This window comes from Dendropsophus ebraccatus, chromosome 2 (genome assembly GCF_027789765.1).
Source record: "Dendropsophus ebraccatus isolate aDenEbr1 chromosome 2, aDenEbr1.pat, whole genome shotgun sequence".
Taxonomy (NCBI): domain Eukaryota; kingdom Metazoa; phylum Chordata; class Amphibia; order Anura; family Hylidae; genus Dendropsophus; species Dendropsophus ebraccatus.
In genome coordinates, this window is record NC_091455.1 from 201,214,334 (window position 1) to 201,226,926 (window position 12,593).

Genomic DNA, 12,593 nt, shown 5'->3' on the forward strand with positions numbered 1-12,593 from the left:
GAAAGGAAAAGCACTGAGACCAATGCTGGTGGTGTTAATGGCACGGGCGTGTAACATCCACTATAACAATTGCCGGTGAGTGTGGCGGCACCTGCACCATCTTTTCCACATTTATTATTTGAATCCCTTTAAGCTTCTGACGTGTCACACTGACTTTGGTCGGATTCTTGGTGCTGAGATCCCCAAAGATTCTCCTGCAACAAGTCGCATGGGGTGGCGAGTTGGGGAGTGAAGCGCCTAGCTGCAGGCTTCTTCCCACTATACCTAGCAGTCAGTGGGGGTCTCAGCACTAAGACCTTTATATTTCAACTTTTTTCACATTTGTTTAAGTGGCATTAAAGGGGAGCTCCAGCTTAATTCTTTCTTTTCTTTCAAATTATCTGATGTCAGAAATTTATATAAATTTGTCATTTACTTCTATAAAAAAAAAAAAATCTCAAGTCTTCCAGTACTTATCAGCTGCTGTATGCCCTGCAGGAACAGTCTGACACAGTGCTCCCTGATACCACCTCTGTCCATGTCAGGAACTGTCCAGAGCAGTAGCAAATCCCCATAGAAAACCTCTTCTGCTCTGGACAGTTCCTGATATGGACAGAGGTGGTAGCAGAGAGCACTGTGTCAGACTGGAAAGAATACACCACTTCCTGCAGGACATACAGCAGCTGATAAGTACTGGAAGACTTGAGATTTTTCTTAATAAAAATAAGTTACAAATCTGAAACCAGTTGATTTGAAATTCTTTTAAAAATTGCCAGAGTACCCCTTTAATTCCCAGTCTGCCCTGTGCATTTTAACTCTTTATTTGCCCCGACAGGGAAGTGCACCCGGAGCAGCGCTCTGTTGCTGTCATTGCTGAAATGATCCATACGGCCAGTCTGGTGCACGATGATGTCATCGATGGGTCTAATTCACGGAGGGGAAAGAAGACAGTCAACCAGATATGGGGTGAAAGAAAGGTACGCTATGTGCAGATACAGCAGTGGCGGCCATTTTACCTTTGCTAGCTATATACGTGCTTTATTTTTTCCCTATGGAGAGAGCTGCTCATCCCCAGGCAGCCATTGTGACCTGTCGCCATCATATAGCAGTGTATGGTATCTTAGTGTGAGGACGCTCACTATTAAATGTCTAACCCGTTGTACCCCTGGTTGTTTTCTAGGCCGTCCTGGCCGGTGACTACATCTTGTCTGCAGCCTCTGTAGCTCTGGCACGGATTGGAAATGCCACAGTAATCTCTGTGTTATCTCAGGTCATCGAAGATTTAGTACGTGGTTAGTAAAAAAAAAAACATATATTGCTTATTTTTTTGCCATATTTATTTAAAGGGATCACTGAGGATTGAGAGTGGTGGTCTTGTTTTATTCAGTATTGAAAGAGAGGACGCAAAGCAAGCAAAAATCTTTTTCTTCCGAATCAACTGGTTTCAGAAAGTTTATATAGATTTGTAATTTACTTCTATTTAAAAATCTCAAGTGTTCCGGTACTTATCAGCTGCTGTATGTCCTGCCGGAAGTTGTGTTTTCTTTCCAGTCTGACACAGTGCTCTCTGCTGCCACCTCTGTCCATGTCAGGAACTGTCCAGAGTAGCAGCAAATCCCCATAGAAAACCTCTCCTGCTCTGCACAGTTCCTGACATGGACAGAGGTGGCAGCAGAGAGCACTGTCAGACTGGAAAGAAAACACAACTTCCTGCCGGGCATACAGCAGCTGATAAGTATGGAAAGAGTTGATCATTTTAAATAGAAGTAAATTACAATTCTATGTACAGCAACTTTCTGAAATCAGTCGATTTGATAGAAAGGGGTTATTGAGACTTAAAGGAGTACTCCGGTATACAGAATACAGCCCCCACCACCTCCTTCCTGGAATAACAGTGACTCCTATGGACATTAATCTTGGCTCTCCGGTGTTTAGGTGAATTCCTCCAGTTGGGCTCCAAAGAGAATGAGAATGAGCGGTTTGCACACTACCTCGAGAAGACGTTCAAGAAGACGGCCAGCCTGATAGCCAACAGCTGTAAAGCAGTATGTACGTTCCTTCTTTTCTATAGTGAAATGCATCCTGTTGAGCTCTCTATCATTTTATTCTCAGTACGTCCAATACAGGCTACATTGGGGGGGCCAACTACAGTCCAATCATTTTAGTTATCTGCTAGATAGGCGCTCGTTTACTGGACCTATTAGACGGCCCAATAATCGGCCAGTAAGGCTGGGTTCACACTAAGTTTTTGCAATCCATTTTTTTCATCCATTTTTTGCAAAAAAAACAAACTGATGCAAGTGTGTGCATCCGTTTTGATCCGTCTTTCCATTGACTTTCATTATAAAAAAAAAAAATCCTTTTTTTTTTATTTTTTTTTTTTTTAGCGGACACAAAAACTTGGTCGACCTCATTTTTGTGTCTGCTAAAAAAACGGACCCGTTTTGATCCTTTTTTTTTTTTTTTTTTTTTTATAATGGAAGTCAATGGAAAAACGGATCAAAACAGATGCACACACATGCATCCGTACTTTCTTTAAAAAATGGATTGCAAAAACGTAGCGTGAACCCAGCCTTAGGGCTGCATGGACATCATTAGCAATGTCCATGCAGCCCTTGCCCAAACACCTGACACCTTACCTCTCCCCGCTCCCGGTCTTCTCTCCTGTGCTCTGCAGTTTCCCGCTTCCGGTGGCAGCAGCGTCTGAGCTGCTTGTCAGCTGACAGGCCACTCAGCCAATCACAGGCTGGGACGCTACAGCCGCCGGGACAGGGAAACTGTGGAACACAGGAGAGAAGACCGGGAGCGGGGAGAGGTAAGGTGTCTGGTGTTTGGGCAATCGTCGGCCGCGCATTGCTATTGCACCTAACGATGCACGGTCGGTGCCCGGCGATTTTAGGTGCAAACATGAACCAATGATCAGCAGATGATTGTTTCATCGGCTGATCGCTCTCTATTACACGGAGCGAAAATCTTCCGAATTGGCCCGATTCAGCCGATTATGGCTCCGTATATTAGGGCCCTTACTATACGTAGTAATCTACTGATTTCTGAGCAGAATCCCCCTGTAATAAGGAGCAGTTCTGGAGCTTCTTCCCGACGAGCGATCCATTGTGCCGTTCTTTCCCAGAGGAACAGGAGAGGTACAGTACAGTTCTGGGAATAGATGCTCAAAAATAATGTCATTAATAATCCCCAGTCATCTGACAGATCCATACTGAGCTCCTCATATAGGATATATCAAGTGGACGCCCAGAATCCTTGTTGCTGAAGAGTAAAAACTTAGGGCCCTATTCCACCGGACGATTATCGTTTAGATTATCGTTAAATCGTTCGAATCTAATCGATAATCGTTCGGTTGAAATGCAGTTAAGGATTAACGACCGAACGAGAAATCGTTGATCGCTTTATAAGACCTGGACCTATTTTTATCGTTGCTCGTTCGCAAAACGTTCGCAAATCGTTCGCATTGAATAAGACGTTGTTAGATTGTTCGCAAAAGATACGAACGCAATAGCGAAGAAAAAACGATCGCAATTACGATCATAAGTAACGATTATCATTCCATGGAAATGAGTGAACGTTTTCAGGTCTTTCGCAATAGCGGTAGTTTGAGATTGTTAATCGTTAACGATTATGCAAACGATAATCGTCCGGTGGAATAGGGCCCTTATGGCGGCCATCTTGCCTGTAAACCAGTGTGATTGCTTGTTCATTCTTTAAACCAGCCTTGTAGGGGAGAATCCATAAGTAAAGAGCGTAGATGGACTTGGTGTCCTTATTACCACTTGTTACTAGCAGAGGTAACGTTTGTTGTTGAATAGAAGGGACGTTACCTGTACTGACTATGGATTTCTATGTAATTTTAGGTGTCAATCTTAGCCTGTCCCGATCCTACGGTCCATGAAATTGCATACCAGTATGGGAGGAACATAGGGATAGCCTTCCAGGTATGTATCACTGTGATTGTGTCCTACAGTATTACAGATAAGAGATTGCTCTAGGATCCTTATTAACCCTTTAAGGACGGAGACAGTTTTCATTTTTGTGCTTTCATTTTTTCCTCCTCTTGTTTAAAAGGCCACTGCGCTTGCATATATTCCCCCACAGACCCACATGAGCGCCTGTCTTTTGCGACACAGATTATATTTTGCAAATTTTTCTATAAAATATGCTGCAAAACCAGAAAAAAATTATATGGCAATATATGAAATTGGAATAAAAGGTGCAATTCCTTTTATTTTGAGGGGGTTCGTGTTTACACCGTTCGCCCTATGGTAAAACTGACATGTTATCTATGTTCATCACATCAGTACAATTACATCGAAATGTAACTTGTATAACTTTTGTATTATTTGATGGCTTTTAAAAAATTGGAACCTTTTTTTTAAAAAAAACAATGTGTTTAAAATTGCTGTATTCCCATCCTTATAGCGCTTTTATTGTTTGGTCTATGGGGCAGTGTGAGGTGTCATTTTTTGCGCCATGATCTGTACTTTCTTTCGGTACCTTGTTTGCGTAGATGAGACTTATTGATCACTTTTTTATTACATTTTTCTGGATTTGATGTAAACAAAAATGTGCTGTTTTGCACTTTGGCGGGTTTTTGCGCTAATGCCGTTTACCGTGCAAAATCAGGACTATGATAATTTAAAAGTTTGGGCGATTACTTTTTGATCACTTTTTTTATTATATTTTTCTGGATTTGATGTAGACACCAGGGACAGGGGGCCAAACACTATGTAAATGCAGCTGTCAGCTTTGATAGCTGCATTTAAATAGTTAATTAGACTTAATTAACTAGTTAATTAGATTGCACATAGCAACCGGGGACCGCGGGCTGCAGGAGGGCTCACGCTGGGAGCCCTCTCTGCTTACCCTTAACGGCCGCAAGTCTGGTATACCCGCCATGCGTCGTTAAGAGGTTAAGGGCCAGTTCACACTGAATAAAGTTGGCAGAATTCCGCCTGCCTCAGTGTGACACTTTTTCTCTATGGGAGGGCTTGCGCCTTTGTCGCTCTTTGCTCAAAAAATTGACATGTCAGTTCCTTGAGCGGCGAGTGGAGTGTAGTAGTCCTGCCTCTAGTGCACCAAAATGCCTAATTAGCATACTGATTAAACTCCTAGTAGCAAGAAAGTTACCTTCATCCTCAGCACCCCATGTGCAATAGGGAAATATACTGCTAACCTGCTGGATTTCTAATAAATATATATAGAAACAAGACAGAATGAGCGGCACAGCTCCTTGAGTACGATGGGTGCCAGCGGTCCAAGCCCTGATCGGACCGATGCGAATAGTAGAAGATAGTCCACGGCACACCAGGTAAAGGTGAAAGAAATTTTAGTGTTTTATTCACAACAATGTCATGTTACAGCACTCCAGTGACGCGACGTTTCAGCAGCCTCGCGCTGCCTTTTTCAAGCGTTTGAAAAAGGCAGCGCGAGGCTGCTGAAACGTCGCGCCACTGGAGTGCTGTAACATGACATTGTTGTGAATAAAACACTAAAATTTCTTTCACCTTTACCTGGTGTGCCGTGGACTATCTTCTAATAATATATATATAATATATATATATATATATATATATATATATATATATATATATATTATACTGTTTTGTTTTCAGGGAAGATAAGCCACTGCCAAAGATGTCTGGCAGCAGCTTTCACCCCTGTCCCCATTCAGATCATGTGTACGTCAGGTACACATGGTTCAGTTTCACTTTAACACACACAGTCCTATATAGCACGAAATGTCCCGTTGTGTTGCAGCCCACGGATGTGGACTGCTTTGTATAATCCCATACAATAGCTTATAACCAGGTCTGTACTGTCCAGGTTATTGAGTTAGGATGGGACCTAAATGTCGTCTGTCCATCACTGTGACTCCTAAAAGGTCAGTCCATAGGGGTCACCGATCTGTCGCTTCCCGGAGTTACTGTTTATATCACATACAGTGTTTTCTCCCCCGTAGCTCATCGATGACGTGTTGGATTTTACATCATGCGCCGATCAGTTGGGGAAACCGGCAGCCGCAGATCTGAAGTTAGGATTAGCCACTGGTCCAGTTTTATTCGCCTGTCAAGAGGTAACGTATAATGTATGGGGGGGGGGGGGGGAACGAAGCCTGCAGCTATTGTCTATCTGATGTCCTCTTTGTTAAGGGGCTCAGCAAGCCCTTATATCTGGTGTGCAGTATGAAACAAATCTTGTCTGCTCTTCTGTACTAAAAGCTGTGACCGACCTCTCCAGTTCACACATCTGTTGAATTCCATCCGTAGACGGACTGTGTTGTGCAGACTGGTCCTGGTTACTCTCGGCATCATGATTCAGTATGATTTTGGGAGCTCCTAAACAGTTAAAAAATTTGTGCTAGTGTACTGACACAGCCGCGCAGCTGTGTCAGTACGCTAGCGCAAACTTTAAAGCAGTATCAGAGCTCCCAGGTCCAGTCCGCAGAACACGGTCTGTGCACGGACGTGTGAATGACCCCTAAAGAATCTCCCCGATCCAGCCAATGTTCTGATCGCCATTGAGTGGAGCATACAAAAAGAATGAGATTTATCACTCAGTTTTCCCCAGTAGTTTAGATCTCTGTATCTCGTATTCATTGTCCAGCAAGAACCCACAGACAGTAGTGTAGTCATTGGTACAGTTGTAGTGTTTTAACATATGTATGAATAGATTGACAAGTGTAGAGACGCTCCATACTGACTCCATGCCTATATTATGATGTCCCCGTGTTATGCGGAATGCTGTATTCTTACCATTGTGTCCTATGGTTTACAGTTCCCCGAGCTGAACGCCATGATAATGAGGAGATTCAACTCACCAGGAGATGTTGAACGAGCGTGGCAGTATGTTCAACAGGTAAGGGGGATAAAGACATTATACAGGAAAAAGCACAGCTACTTTCTTGCCAAAACAGCGCCACCCCTGGTTATATATGGTATTACATTTCAGCTCCATTCACTTTAATAAAACTGTTCAGTTTGGATGTGGTTTGGCAGCTCACAGTATAGGGTCTGTTTGTGGAAGAAAATGTCCATGTTTTTCCTAAGTTTTGATAACCCCTTTAATAGATTGGTGTCTCTACTGAGAGAAGATGCCCATGAACAGAGAGAGAGGTTAGTTACAAAGGATGTCAGTCTTCATTTCTGTATAATACAACTGTAGGACCGAGACCCAGTGTGATCTGAACTTTTGATTTATCTAGACAATATGTCAAAAGATAATTGGATCTGCTTTCAATGACCAGAGGTGGCTGGTGGAATAGCCTTAGGAGTAGAGTGCACCCCCCTAATTTGGTGAACCATAGACCATCGGTGTTTCAGTAGATATGATACAGGAATGGGATCGGCCAACGTGTAACTTGTCTTTCCTTCCGTCCGCTGACCAGAGTAATGGTGTCCACCAAACTACCTACCTCGCCCAGCGCTACTGTAGTGAAGCAATCCGGGAGATCAGCAAGCTGCAGCCGTCCCCCGAGAGAGACGCTCTCATCCAGCTGACAGAAACTGTTCTCACCAGGGACAAATGACCCAAAACTGGAACTGTACCGGGCAGCTACCACCACAACAGTGCCTAAGCATCACTTACCGAAACACAGCCGGAGTTGCTTCACGTGCGGCGGGCCACCAAAAAGACTTCTCGAGAAAACTATTGAAGATGTTTATTATGCCTTTCGCCATGACAGTACTGTATTTTTTTTATGGTTAGGTTTTATCAGTGGAAGCCATATCATGTCTGAACGCGGCGGGGGAAGGGAGAAGAGATACAGGATAACAGGATAAAATCTATTCTGAAAGAAAATTTTTTTATTTTTACTAAAATTTTATTGAAAGGGCAAAAGTGTCATTGACTGGTCCCAGTATTCTGGCATTAAAAAAAAATCCCAGATTATCATAAAATAACCTAAAGTCTGTTATGTTGCAACAGGCAGGTGTGTACTAATCCTTATAGTGGGGCAATATATGGTCTGCTATAGATGCTGTTAAAGGGGTACTCCAGCAGGGGGGCACTTTTTTTGCTGGGACTGGGGAGGAGGCGGCCGAGGGAAAAGACGTCCACTCACCTCCCCGGTTCCGGCGGCGGGTCCCGCATCATGGCGCTCCGGTCCGGGTGTCTGACGCGGGCCCATGACGTGACGTCTCAGGTCCGCTCAGCCTCTAAAGGGGCATTCCTATCTGGGATCCACCGATCCTGAGAATGGAGACATTGAATGCTTCCAAGTTTGGTATAGAGAATGAATGGAGCACAGGCTGCAGTGGCTGTTCTCGAGATCGTGTGGGTTCTGGAGGTTGGATCCCCTGGGATCAACTTATAGGAGTACACTGAACATAGAAGATACAAAACAGATAGGTGTATTTATACTACTATATGTGCCTGGCTGGCTGTAGAGTAACTTGCTGCAGAAGGAGCCTCCCCCCACTTCTCCATCTCCAATGTTAAAAAAAAAAAATGTTGTGTTTTTGCTGCCACTCCATACTAATGAGAGACTAGGATCATGGTCAGACCCATCTACAATCAGTCATATAGGGGTTAACTTCTCAAAATGGGAATACCCCTGGAGGTGAGAAACATTGTTAGTAGAATGTTATTGGGCAAGTGGGACAAACCCATTAAGTCCCATTATCATCTCTTGTTAGAGCACAAAGAAGTTGTGTGGAAATCCTGGGCAGCCCCCTAACCCATCATTTCAGTTGCTACCATATGAGAGATATAATATTCAAAAAAAATATATAAAAATTTGGTATATTTTGGCACAATGAAAATTTCGGTACTGAAGACATGAATCCCTAATAGTGTGAGTCTTGGTTCAGGTCAATGCTCATAAAGCTCCGTAAAAAAAAAAATCTAAGGATACACCATTCCAAGACTGAGCGCAGGACCGTGGATGTGAATGTATGTATAGTATGCTCCTTCCTGAATGTGAATGTATGTATACTATGCTCCAGTCTATGCTTTGGGATGGATCTTTCCCACCATTTTAGCTCTTTCAATATGACAGTAATGTGAATGTGTTTTGTAACCACTTTTGTTCCAAACCACTGATTATTGGAAACAGTAAAAGCGGAGAGTCCCTTTATGAATATGGGACATCACTCATGCGTACAGCTTATAGCAGCCAATCAGATTCCAGCTTTTCTTTTTTTTTCAGTGCAGAATAGAAAATGTATCTGATCTGAGGTGATAGGGGTATTCTACGTTCGGCTGCATTACACTGCTTCTTATATGTGTCAGCACTGCTGCTAGCTTTACTCCGTGGGCCTATGGACTGGTACGGCATTCATGGGTGACCGGTATTTTGTAAATGTAAACTTCTGTTATCACCTTTTGCCAAAAATGTAATGTAAAAAATTTTTTGTTGGTTGATATTAGATGGTTCAGCCATCTGCTTGTTCTAGACTGGGAGACACAATTTTTGAAGGGCTCATCTAGGATATTTTTTTTTTTTTTTTTTTTTTTTAAAAGCACCATTCTTGTCCTGATTCTGATTTTGGGTGTGGCATTCCGGCTCGGTTCCTTTAAGGTGAATGGAGTCTGGTTGTAATACACACACAACCTGAGGGCAGGAGTGGGGCTGTGTTCAGAAGAGTGCAGCTGTATTTTCTAATCCTGGATAACCCATTTAAAGGGAATTTGAGCCATATATTATGTTAAGAACACTAGTGTGAAAGAGGTGTTCCTGAGCTGCGTCAGCATGCCTTCCTGCTGTCCGTAATCATTCATACCTGGGAGGTGGCATGCATGCTGTGGGCCAGTAACACGTTCCAGCGTGATAGAGGGCTGACAGGCTCCCTTATCCTAGGTATAGGGAACCTTGGCTCTCCAGCTGTTGCAAAACGACAACTCCCATCATGCCTGGACAGCTAAAGCTTTGGCTGTCTGGGCATGATGGGAATTGTAGTTTTGCAATATCTGGAGCGCCAAGGTTCCCTATACCTGCCTTATATATTGTCTCCCAGTCTACACTATTATCTATCTGTGTGATGGTTGAACTATCTGATATTAAACACTGTTGGGCTTACATTTTGACCATGTCCATGATTTGCTCATCGTAGGCAACTTGGTTGTGGGTCAGGAGCCACTGCGAAGTCTCAATCATGCATCACTATAATAGATTGTGATCTGGATTTTTCATGACTTATGTTTAGAGATGAGTGAACCGAGTTCGAGTCCATCCGAACCCGAACGTTCGGCATTTGATTAGCGGGGGCTGCTGAACTTGGATAAAGCTCTAAGGTTGTCTGGAAAGCATGGATACAGCCAATGATTATATCCATGATTTCAACATAGCCTTAGGGCTTTATCCAACTTTAGCAGCCACCGCTAATCAAATGCCGAAAGTTCGGATCGACTCGAGCATGCTCCAGGTTCGCTCATCTCTAATTATGTTGCATCTCATTGACAATCAATAATTGTGGTTTTTACAATCTACTTAAGTTGCCATGTATTCTCAGCCTCCAGACATAATCTGCATCAGGAATAAGGAACCTTCCGCCATTGCAGAACTACAATTCCCATCATGCCTGGACAGCCAAAGCCCAGGCAGGATGGGGATTGTAGTTTTGCAACAGCTGGAGGGCCGAAGGTTCCCTATCCCTGCATTACATGATCTATCTGTGGTCTATGATACAGCTGAGGATACAGCTAGGAATAAACATCCCATGCTGTCATCAGAGCTCTACATGTACTGTTTGCTACATAGACAGACATATGATAATCCAGTTCCGTTCATGTTCTGCCAGTGTAAAACTCCTGATAAGAGGGGAAAAAAATTTAGATATTAGCGTATAGAGATTTGTGTGTCTGTCCGTAGGAAATCTGGGAAGTTCTTAATGAAAAGCCAATTTCTAGTATATCACTAATTTTTCTCCTTGAATGTCTCAGCCTACATACTGGAGTCTGCCAACAGCAATATACATCCCCATGATGCTTTGTGTTCAGGTAATAAAATTTGGACAGACCCGGACCATCATAATACACATGTGCTGTATATCATGCACACTGCCCTATCACCAGGTCTCGTACAAGCTAAGCAGATTGCTTCATGTGCTTATACATCAGCTGATCCCCGTGCCGCTCCATCCTGCCTGGAAAAACTGGATCCAGTCCTGGAAAAGTTCTCCCAGTTTCTTTCCCAGAACTGGATCCAGCTTTTCCAGGCACCTGGGATGGAGCGGCACAGAGCTTAAAAGCAGCCAATGTATAAGCCAAGTAAATGAAGCGCTTCACTTAGTTTGTAATGTGAATTTGCTCATCTCTAGTAGGGTATATGATATATCTCAGCAGGCATCAGATGTCACTTTTGCATTGTACCAAGCCATGTTTACACAAGGGAACTCTGCCAGCCAGTGATGTACAACCTGCAGCCCTCCAGCCATTTTAGAACTACAACTCCCTTCATGTCTGGACAGCCTTTAATTGTCCAGGCATGATTGGAATTGTAGTTCTGGAACGGCTGCAGGTTGTACATCCCTGCTGTAAGGCAAATGTCTGAATGAACAACTTATCACATCTCTGCAAAAAAAAAAAAAAAAAAAAAAAAAAACCTTTTCTTCACCCCTCTTATCCACAGGCTGGGTGTGGTATTGCTGCTTAGTACCGTTCACCAGACACATTATATTACATAAGACATTACTGTGGTGTGGTGAATAGATAGAATGGTACAGTGAGCACACGTATGATGAGGGTACATCTAGTATTAAAGTGTAATGGTCCTTTACAGTAATTTTTCAGAAACCAATAGTACAAGTGATCTTAAGCGAAAGAAAGAAAGAGTTTCCTTCTATACTTAAGTCTCCCCCCACATTTCAGAAGCAGAATTTCTGTGTCTGTTATGCTCTATGGAGAGGGGAGGGGTCAAGGGGGATGAGTGAGCAGGGATTGGAGAAAAGGCAGCCCTGGACAGCACATCATCCTATCTTCTCTCACTGAGCTTCCAGACCAGCACTGAGCAGTCTGACCTGTAAATCCAGGGTTTTATGTGCCCAGTCTCCAAACTGTACAGCTGCTTGTCTGCTCTTCCTGCTCACTCATCCCCCTCAGACCCTCCCCCTCTATAGGTTATAATGGACCCAGCAAAACAGTCTTAACTTTGCTTCTTTGTAATGAAGATGATTTTGCCCGATATTGAACAGATAAGAAGTGTGTGTGTGTGTGTGTGTGTGTGTGGGGGGGGGGGGCGGCTTAGGGGAGGCTGCAAAAAAAATGTTTTCCAGTACAGAAAGAGGCTTTTTTAACAAATAAAACTAATTACAAAGTTTCTTTAAAAAAAAAAAAAACACTTGTACTATTGATTTCTGCAAAAAAGTTTAAATAACAGTTACACTGATATTACTTATGAACCTTAAGGGTGCCTTCACACCTACCGTATCGCAGTAGAAAATCCGCTGCGGATCCGCAGTAGATTTAACTAAATGAATGAACACAGCATTACATACGCACTGTCAAATCCGCTGCGGATCCGCAGCAGATTTGTAAGTGCAGATTTGATACTGTGTTCATTCATTTAGTTAAATCCGCAGCGGATTTTCTGCTGCGATACGGTAGGTGTGAAGGCACCCTTAAGGGGTTATCTAGAAATAGAAAAACATGGCCGCTCTGTTCCA

General features: G+C 43.2%; 1 protein-coding gene across 2 annotated transcripts in view; it reads left to right on the top strand.

Annotated features, from left to right (window-relative positions):
• PDSS1 (decaprenyl diphosphate synthase subunit 1) overlaps positions 1-9,429 on the top strand; it is a 16,709-nt gene extending 7,280 nt beyond the window's left edge. For both annotated transcript variants that reach the window (XM_069959105.1, XM_069959106.1), the window contains exons 4-11: positions 1-75; positions 815-956; positions 1,160-1,271; positions 1,915-2,024; positions 3,849-3,929; positions 5,954-6,067; positions 6,769-6,849; positions 7,379-9,429. The exon at positions 1-75 is cut by the window's left edge and continues 56 nt beyond it. In XM_069959105.1, the coding sequence (XP_069815206.1) occupies positions 1-75; positions 815-956; positions 1,160-1,271; positions 1,915-2,024; positions 3,849-3,929; positions 5,954-6,067; positions 6,769-6,849; positions 7,379-7,519 (856 nt within the window). In that variant the 3' untranslated portion in view covers positions 7,520-9,429. The remainder of the gene's footprint in view (positions 76-814; positions 957-1,159; positions 1,272-1,914; positions 2,025-3,848; positions 3,930-5,953; positions 6,068-6,768; positions 6,850-7,378) is intronic.
• The last annotated feature ends 3,164 nt before the right edge of the window (positions 9,430-12,593 follow it).